The following is a 10,543-nucleotide window of genomic DNA, read 5'->3' as shown; positions in this document are numbered from 1 at the left end:
TTCATGCATAAAGTCTTTTATTGCATTAAGACAATAGATGTTTCATTGAGACTTTAATTTCAGCTGTGCACATTTTTAGTAAAAAAGTACCTGTTTAATATACTGTAGCAACATTAAGATAAACCATGTGTTAGAATGAAGAGATTTAACAGTCTGTCGTTTATAGCCTGAAGTTTGTAAACATTTAAAAGAGGAAAAATAAAAGACATAAGAGCTGATAAACAGAGCAGAAGAAGAAAAACATCAATATTCACTCATCAAATCAGCATGGATTTGGAAATGACAGTAATAAAGATGTTAACAGATATTTCCAGGTTTACCCATAAAACAAACAGACATCATTACTGACAGTCAAAAACAGACTGATGTCTTTGCTGATTGGTTGCACTAAATGAACGATGTCATCATCACATTTAGATTCGTCTCATCCCTCGGGCCATGATGCAGGCAAACACCGTCATCACCATTTTAGGTTTCACCTCCACCAGATCCTCAGGCAGTGCGTATACACGTGCTCCCATCTTCCTCGCCATTGAGATGGCATACCTTCAGAAACAAAACATTTCCATCATTATTCTCACTCTGTTATTGTCAGGGTGTGGTGGTAAAAAGAACCCAATCGCAGACAGCTCGTAACTAAAAGATGTTTTTTAAAACATAAATACCCTCGAGGGGGGGGGGGGCGAACAATGACAACGACTAGAAAATAATCTTGACAGGACAGACAAAGCACACACGAGATGGTATCATTCGATACAAAATTAACCAGCACAAGACATCAGACACAATGGCATTAAATAGGGAAAACTAAACTAGGGAACAATGACAAACAGGTGAAGGGAATAAACCAATCATGAATAATTAACAAGGAGACGAGGGGGCAGGGTCAAGACTGAAGACAGGAGAGCACGAGGTACACAAAACATAAACACAGGCCACATGACTCTCCACACAAAACAAGACAAGAGTGAGGGCTGCCATGACCCTGTCACATGAAACACATAAAAGACATACAGGACTGACCGGATCATGACAGTTATTGGTTAGGATGAATCCCGGATTGACTCTCTCAGTTAAATCACTTTTACAGTCTGGAGGATAATGTGAGGCTTGTAGTTTTTGTGAATTATTCAATGTTTACGCTATAACGCGTCTATAAATGACTTTTAAAGCAGTGGGATTATGTGTGTGTATCTATTTATTTTTACATTACTGATATGGGTTATAACTGCTTATAACTCTACACAGATACGCTCCATAAAGGAGTCTTGTGGTGCACTTTGACTTTATTGCTTATGAGGCCTCGTTTATAAAGCGTGCGTATGCAGAGATTTGATCATAAAGTGTGCCACAGCAAAAATCCACAGCATACACCAACACCATATTTATAAAAACTGTTTTTGATGTGGAAAAGTGCTAAGCTATTATTGCTGCTTGAAGAGGATTTGAAGATTGACAGGTGCTCTTTTATATGTCAATGACATTCATTAGACATCGTTTAAAGGTGAAAATCTGCAACTGTTCAGCTGCACACAAGTTCAAGCTCATGTGCGATTTATATATTTCACGTCTGAAAGTGAGGCGTACGCCCCTTTTACTATGCGTACATTCATTTTATGACTCACACGTGCACGCTTTTGAGAAATGGTCGTAAGATCAAATTTAGGACGTTTTCTACGCATCATTTTATAAATGAGGCCCATGATCTCTGGACATGTGTTTTCTCATTGATGTGCATTTGGTTTCTGAAGTCTGAGTTTAAAAGTGTCATTATTTTACTAATGAAATACTTGTTTATAAGAACTCTTGTGCAAGAAAATAAAAAACTCTGTCTTGTTCATACTTGGCATTATTGAGTTTCTCATCATCTGATAGGTCATCTGTCTTGACGAGATCATAACGGATGGATCCAGGCTGGATGGCATCAATCAGGTCCAAAACTGGCATGCTGCTGCTTATAGATCCATCCTGAAGTATAAAGCAAACAATGAACATAAGCAGTGTGTTTAATACGTACATCACACCCTGCTGCCTGTCACTAAAGCGTTTACTCACTTTAAAGCCGCTGATGGTTTTCTTTCCTGCTTCTGTAAGTGTATTATTCACCCAACTGACAATAGTGTCATCATTCACCTTCTGCCCATCACCCAAATCTTCCAGAATATTCAGAGTATACCTATAGATAGATAGACAAACACACAAACATTACTGAGACAACTTCAAAACAACAACAACCAAAAACACATTGACTAAAAACATGGACTTGTCTCCATTGCTTGACTCTGATTAAGTAAGGAATAATTGATGACGGGCCATTGAATTATAAGAAAATAATGCACACCCAAGGTGGTAACTCCGCTTTGCGCCATGCCATTACACCGCTGGTGTGCATTATGTAAGGGATAATCCACGGCCAGCCATGCATTAAAGGGTTTTAATGCACGACGTAGAGGCAAAGAACCACCCGACGCGTAGCCTCTGCGAAGTGCATTAAAACCCTTTAATGCATGGCTAGCCGTGGATTATCCCGCTTATACCTTGGTTATTTGCCAAGTTAAAGCTGTAATTAATGTTTACAGTGTAATTTCAACCGACAGGTAAAAAATGACGGTCATATTCTTAAGTTAAGGCTCGCACTCCGTCCGCTTAAAATAAAGTAGTGCCATTGTATTGCATTTATTTAAATGAATTATCATATTTATTTAAACTCATTAAATAATTTATGAATGACAGCCAACACTGACAGTGACAAGGCAATCTTTATTTGAACTAATCATTTATTTAAATGAATTATGTAAAGTGTGAAATAAAACCGACGTCTCTAACCACGATTACTATATAAGGACACATTACATTTATTGAAATGGATTAAATTAAATGAAAACAAAAATCAAACAGTTGGAAAACTCTCTCTCGCTCTCTCTGCAAGTGTAACTGTGTTACTATGGTTACCAATGTTTATAGTAGTGGATTAATTTCTAACTTTAATCAAACTGACTGGAACTACCTGTGCGTTAAACGGTTTTAATGCACACCTTCCAGCCAATCAGAATCGAGTATTTAAACAGACCATGGTATAATTACAAATAATTCAAAGGACTGCAGGCAATTATTCCACTTATACCACATTTACCACAAACTTTGCTCTGGTGCATTTGACAGACATTTGACAGATCAGGTGTGCGATTTACAGAAAAATAATCAAGACCCATGAAACATTTCTCAGCCAATCAGAATACAGCATTCAAAAGACCCGTGGTATAATGTTTTTTAACAAAAAAACCCCCTTCTCTCTCTTGATCTTCTCTCAAATCATTACTGCTATTCGTACTGAACATGTAAACATACACAGACATAAACAAAAGAACATAAACTCATATGTATATGACAAACATTCTGCTGTGTTACAGTTATAAACTTCACTTCTTATATCACCTGTCTTGTGTGACGATCTTAAGGGTATGAAACGCTTGACTCAGTATATGTGTGTGTGTGTGTGTCTGTAATGAAACATCTGGATGTGTTGTACCTCCTCATGAGCTGCCAGAGGAGAGCGAGGGTCAAGGTTCGATTGCCTTCATTCAGGTCCTGTCCAGCAATTCCTACCAGTGAGAATTTGGCTTCTTTCTTTCCTAACTCAACGGCGTAGTTACAGTTCTCCAGCTGTTATAACAACACCAACATTAAAGGCACTTTTATTACTTCTCATTCTCCTCATTCACTGGCCAGAGAGGTAAATGAGTAAATAATGACATCGTTGAAGTTGTCGTCTTACCTTTTTCATGTTGCTGCCCAGTTTGGGGTATGGTGGTTTATTAACTTTGTCCCAATCCACAGGAACCTTGATCTTCTCATACAGCTGAAAGATAACCAGAGCATCTGCAATATCCCTAAAAAAAAACACAACAACACATTCACAGTAAATCTACTTACTGCTGTTATATAGCGCCACCTGCTGGAGATCAATCACATCACCGCATGACACGTGTTGTGTGTATGATTAATCTATGTTAAATGTGCTCATCACGTGACTTCTAATGAAAAGTGAGAGAAGCGAGGCCGAACCGTCTCAGGAGAACAAGTAAAAGTTTGATGATTTCAGAAAATCTTATACATGACTTCACATTTTAAGATGACTTACACATAGAGATGATTGACACGTGGGTTGACGCCCAGTGAGTTCATCCAGTTCCTGAAAGTCCTTTCCTCTCTGGTCTCTCCTGAACGACACACAGAACTTTATCAGAACTTTATGAAGGATCATCAGACTCTAAAGTATGAGTATATAAAGTAAAGCTCTCACAGACCCTCAATAGAGCTCCAGTCGATATCTTGGTTCTCTGGTTTCTTTAGAGCGGGATACTTGTTAAACAGATTAGCCACGTATGCCAGATTGAGTTTGGGATTTCCACGGACCACATCCGTCGCCGTGACGAACTGTCGGCATCCGAGACGATCGGCCTGTTCCAGCATGCACTCGGCTCTCTTGAGGTCCTCTTTCTCCTGTACGTATAAAGAGACGTATGTGAAGTATGAATGAGTTGACATGAATGAGTTGTTGTTGGTATATACTGATGATGAGGATAAAGGTGCTCACCCGTATTCCTGACATGTCAATGGGAATGGCAGGGATTCCCTCCTCATCTCCTTTTGGTGCCACTTGGTTCAGGATGTTGTAATAGGCCTTGGAGTCCTTCACAAAAACAGAAGAGATGAGATTATATTCATGTATTCATTCCCATTTCAATTCATGTAAAGCTGCTTTAAAACAATGCAACACTGTAAAAAAGATCAAATAAACTTGAACTTGATGTACATCAGTCAAACTCGAATGAATTCAAACTGGGGTTTTTTCAGGACTGTGCCCAGAGGAAAATAGTTTCTCTTCTACAGCTCAGGAGATTTACTCAAGTTTCATTTAAATGTTAATCTAAAACTGTTTATGAGAAATAATACTAGAAACACAAGAGATTAGTTGATTAGTGAATTATGGGGTGGTTTCCCGGACAGGGATTAAACTAGTCCTAGACTAAAATAAATGTAAGAGCTGATCAAACTGAAAACAACTTGTACTGATATATCTTAAAATACATCTTTGTTTAGCCTCAAAATGCACACAAGTAATGTTTTTAGTAAGGCATGTTTGTTAAAACTAGTTATATTTACTAATTAAACTATGGCCTACTGTAAGAGTATGGAGCTGTCATATTGAGGAAGATTAGTCAAATAATCTGGGGATATGAGTTTAAATTAAAATCTTCAGACAGATTTGAGCTCAGATTATGACACAGTTGAGATCTCTTCTGAAAATCATTTTTGAGATTTCTAAATCTCAATTTCAGGAGAAATATCTTGAGTAAAAGTGCTTTCGATTTAATCTGATTGATGTCTAGGAGAAATAACATTAAATAGATCTCATTTGTGATTGTTTTCTATATTGTACCTTAATATCTGAGCTGAAGTTGTTGATTTTGGGACATCCGGCCTCCTCCAGGTGATAATTGGCCCAGCGCAGCAGCAGCTCCTCAGGTGAAAGTTTAACCAGATCCTCTAAACTCTCTCCATCTCTGAGTAAAGCGATCAGAGCTACAAACACACAACAACAGACACACAACTGAAACAACACAAAACTTCACTGTAGTCACTTTAAATCAACCCGTGTCCTGTGAGTCTATGAAGATACATTCACACAGGCTGGGATGTCACAGTATTTCGTACCTTCATTTCTGGTAATTTCAATGTCAGCAAACAGGCCAATCTTGATGATCTGCCACAAAAGTCCCAGCACTAAATGCTGCCTGCCTTCTTTCAGGTCCTCTGCTCCAATGTTCACCACATGGCAGCCAATAGCAGAGGCAGAATTCAATGCCAAGTTCAGATTCTCCTGCACATGATCACATCATCACAGGCATTATATCCAGTCACAAAAATATTTTGATGAAACCAACCAATCACAGAGCAGGTGTATATTTTGTGTACCTGAATGGTAAAAGGTGTGAGTTTTTTCTTATTGATAGTTCGTTCATCGATGGTATCAGGCACAGAGAGATTGATCATCTTACTGCAAACAAGATTCATTCTTTAACACTTAAAGCAGATCAAATACACTGACGAATAATGGATTCTGATTGGTCAATGGCATTCTGTTATATACACCACTGGTGTCCTCTATAAATCAGTCATTTCAATTCTAATTAATATTTCATTCATCTCCATGTATGTGTTAAAACAAACTGGAGAAGAGCTGTGTCCCAATCCGAAGGCTGCGTCCTTTAAAGTCTGTATTCTAAAGACCGACTGAGTCACAGCAGCGCCACTGAAGGTCAGTAAGGTCGTCCCAATTCAAAAAGTCTGATTAAAATGAAGCCTCAAAATGCATCCTTATTAAGAAATGAACAAATGGATCCTTCACAGCCGAGGCTTTTCCAAGATTCATTGCGCACCTGTAACGGATGAATATAATGACTGCTAAAACAATCAAATTTTATTAAATAAAAGTGTGTATTTAGCAGAAAAAAGTTTCTTGTCACTTCTTTAGTATTATAACTTATGTTTTGTATTAACATTATTCTGTGTATGTTGTTTATATTACTACGATTGATTAATTGGATATACTGTTGGTTAGTTTAATCTACTTCAACGTGTAATATTTTCTAAAATAAATGAATATTTTTCCATATTTATTTTAATAAGTCAGAAACGTCTCAACTGTGGGCACGTACAGCAGATGACACAAACGTATGGGTCCTCCGAAGGCTGAACGTCTCATTTCAGTTCTCTTCATGGACTTTGGAGGCGCGACCCTAAAAGACGGAGCGCTCGTCTTCTCAGGTCTTGTCATTATAAGGACCCAGCTTTTGAATTGGGACACAGCGATTGTCTTTCATATTTTATAATGACATATGAGGTTATTAGATATGAAGGGGTTAATATGAAGCAGATACCAGAGAACAATGCCATCTCCCACCGCTGTGAAGAGATCATCAGTACTGGGATCCATTGGAAGAAGATGCTGACAGTCCGGATCTTTCTCTAAAGCTTTATTGACCCAGTTTACAAATGCAACTTTCTCTTCCTCTGCACAGACAAACACAAACACACAAACGCACGGACACACATCATTATCATCAAAAGTATGTTACATGTACTGAATTTGACCTTTAAAAACATTCAGTTTCTGAAGGTTTATGGTGTGTAACTGTGTCATTACTGTGTATAAGCACAGGTTGTATTCCCTGTGTGTGTGTGTGTGTGTGTGTGTGTGTGTGTGTGTGTGTGTGTGTGTGTGTGTGTGTGTGTGTGTGTGTGTGTGTGTGTGTGTGTGTGTGTGTGTGTGTGTGTGTGTGTGTGTGTGTGTGTGTGTGTGTGTGTGTGTGTGTGTGTGATGTTGACACCCACCAGAATATGAATGTTGGGTTCCAGATTGTTCTGAGGTTCCTGCTACAGAATAGATGCCCTCCTTCTTGTTGATTGCTTTCCGAAACGTTTTAGCCACCTCTGAGCTCTTCAGATCATGAACCACCTGACAGACAGACAGACAGACAGACACTTTTAAAGATGACTGGATCTGGGGGTATTAATGGTATAATGTGTATTCATTTCCTTACATTGGCAAACTCATCAAAGGTGATCTTTCCATCCTGGTTCAGATCCATGGTTCTGCTGAGCTCCTGTATGATCTCACGGACGCGAAATCCTGGCAGCGGGAGATTAGCCGCCTTAAACAAATCAGTCAGCTCATCTGTGCTGATGTATCCATTACCGTCCACATCTACAGAAAGATAAAAAAATCACTCACATATCAGAACCAAGAGTCGGTGATGACCTGATTCACATTTTAAAACACCAGTTAAAAAAGCCCACATCACTACAACATTTGTTTTTTTTATTTTGGATTAATTTTAGGCGACAGAACTTTAAAACAAGGGTTCTGCCATCATTAATGTTAAAATACATAAGAAATGATTGAGAAGTGAGGTTGTAGTGGTGATATACAGACAGTAGTTGAATGTGTTTGACTCACCAACTTTGCTAAAAGCTTCTCTCAATTCCTCAATCTCCTCTGGTGAGATGTGTGCCGTGGATGCCATCTTACACGATTATATCACCTGTATTAAAGAAGAACACATCACACGTCTGTACTCGTACTCACACATCTGCTTTGCAACATGCAAAACTGAAATGAATTGAAGAGCAAATGCAGTTTCATAGTTAAGGATTATCTGATCTGTTCTGAAGACAGAAAATGAGATGTGACGCAAGACAGGATTTCACACAGGAAACGGCTTAAGGTTTTGCTCTTTGAGTAACCAAATGTGGTTTGAAAAGAAACAAAGTTAAAACTCCTCAACTCAACAAACACTCAAATATAGAAGATTCATGAATTATTACTGGAATACAACACAACATTTATTCTTACTGTCAGTTTACTTTAGCTATGCAACTATAGGAAGATTTCCATTGGATATAAATCAGTCATTTGAGGCCTAATAATTCATATAAAATGAGATCATTTTGGACAATAAAAATGAATCTAATTCTGCGACATTAAACGTATATATAGCAGAAATGATTCGTGTTCGTTTTTAAAAGAGAATAAAGAGTTGACATTTGACCAACTCTACCAGAAGAAGAAAAAATGTCAATCTTTAATAGCTGCAAATTGATGAAGAATTTGGCTTTCATTTCATCTCCATTTCAACCAAAATGCCCTTCTGGTTCTCACCTCTTGATGTATTGGGAATTTCTTTCTTGAAATATCTCTGAATGCAATGTTTAAATGTAAGCAGCACAGTTTTATAAACATGTATTTAAGTTATTAAGACGAGTCGTCTGTATTTAATCTCCAGTAAATCACTGACATGAAAGAAAAGATCCCTCTCTTTTTTCACAATGACATCTATTCATGCTGTAATAACTGCATCAGATGATGATGATGATGATGATGATGATGATGACCTTTTGCATGGCAGAGATCAGCAGTCAGATAAAAAAGCAGAAATCTGAGCCGTCATCTTTCAGCACAAAGCTTTTGATTTGTTTGCCTTTAAAGGTTTTGATTCAGTGTTTTAGTTCTGTCTCAAAATGGCTGCATGCAGATCATCACATGTTGTAATCTTCCTCTTTTGTACCTCAACATTACAAACATCTTCTGCTTTTAGTTTGACACGCTGATGTTGAGCAGGGAAAGAAACTGAATTCAGATGGTAACATATATCACACCTTCATTAAATGTGAAAAACCGTCATGTGTGATCAGTTGGAGATTCTTCTGGAAAGAGTTGCACTGTCAATCTGTAACTTTATGTGTTTGCAGAACGACTCGACCACAGTTTCCTGTTTTATCTGAGCTACAGCAGCGCATGCAGGGCTTCACTTCTCTTTAATGTCACACTGAAGAGAGCTCAACGCTTCATTACAATACTCAGATACAGCACTGAGACGACTCATGCTAGCAACGGTGAGGTCATGGGTTTGATTCCCACAGAGCGCTTGTACTTGTATTGAATGCACGGTCACTTAGCAGAGGCATAAAGCTTTGTGTTCATATCAAACTAAACAAGAGATTATCTTAACTCATTCATTCATCAGATAGATAACCTGCAGAGAATTATATAAACACATTCAAAAGACTCCAGTTGAGTTAGGTGGAGAAGCAAAACCTTCCTTGTGTTTCAGTATAAGATCTTCAGCTCTGTGGTTTCATTTGATGAAGTTTTTTTTTTAACACAAATGCACTTTTCTAAAACTTGAGTTATTTTAAAAAAAAGTGACGACACAGTCCTCACAACACATCACAAGCTTTTGCAGAAACAGATCTATAAGACTCAAACATCAAAACAAATGTCAGAGCTCACAGCGGTCAATCACAAACAAACAAACAAACAAACAAACACAGATGATGATGATGATGATGATGTTTCTCTCATACCTGCAGACGATGGACTTCAGGATGCTTCTCAGTGTTGAGAGGTTCTGCTGTGTCTGTCTATTCAAATATGAGAGGAAGGAAGTGTCACAAAGCGACCCACACATCATCTGAAACAGGAACACACACCAATCCATGTCTTTATAAGGTAATCTACTTGACATCTTCACATCACAAACAAATCAAGAGTTTGCTTCCAAAACCAGATTACTCTGTTTTAATTTTTTTTTGTCCAAACATGTTTATTATTATGTTATCATGTTTTAATTTGTGTTTTATTGTGCCACTTAGCTGTATTATTTTAGTTATCGAGGCTTAAATCAAAACAAATCAACTGCAGTATAATTCTTATTAATTATGAAAAAATTGAGTTATCTCATTTTGGAAGCAAACTCTTGAAATATACTCCAATATTTCAGATTCTGAGCACACCTGACAAAACTCACTTGGATTCAGGAGCTTTCAGGATTAAAATGCTTGAAGATCAGGATAACATTCATACTTTAATAATGTGAGAATCAAGCAGTGAAAGACTGAATCTGCAGGCTCTGTACAATAAACTTTAATTTATAAGCACAATCTAACAGATAGAGTTGAAGATAAACTACACCTGAAA

General features: G+C 37.7%; 1 protein-coding gene across 1 annotated transcript; it reads right to left on the bottom strand.

Annotated features, from left to right (window-relative positions):
- Positions 1-10,037, bottom strand: lcp1 (lymphocyte cytosolic protein 1 (L-plastin)). Its single transcript, XM_065252425.1, has 16 exons — positions 9,931-10,037; positions 8,024-8,108; positions 7,608-7,771; positions 7,399-7,522; positions 6,945-7,077; positions 5,980-6,061; positions 5,719-5,884; positions 5,444-5,586; positions 4,598-4,693; positions 4,308-4,503; positions 4,142-4,220; positions 3,776-3,890; positions 3,530-3,663; positions 2,056-2,176; positions 1,844-1,968; positions 1-546 (listed from the first exon to the last, which is right to left on the bottom strand). Exons 2-16 carry the CDS (start codon positions 8,088-8,090, stop codon positions 414-416), a joined length of 1,878 nt encoding a protein of 625 aa, XP_065108497.1. The 5' UTR covers positions 8,091-8,108; positions 9,931-10,037; the 3' UTR covers positions 1-413.
- Between the last annotated feature and the right edge of the window lie 506 nt (positions 10,038-10,543).

Source organism: Paramisgurnus dabryanus, chromosome 15 (assembly GCF_030506205.2).
Source record: "Paramisgurnus dabryanus chromosome 15, PD_genome_1.1, whole genome shotgun sequence".
NCBI lineage: Eukaryota > Metazoa > Chordata > Actinopteri > Cypriniformes > Cobitidae > Paramisgurnus > Paramisgurnus dabryanus.
Note: the sequence above shows the minus strand (reverse complement) of the source record. Positions and strands in the feature narration are given on the sequence as shown.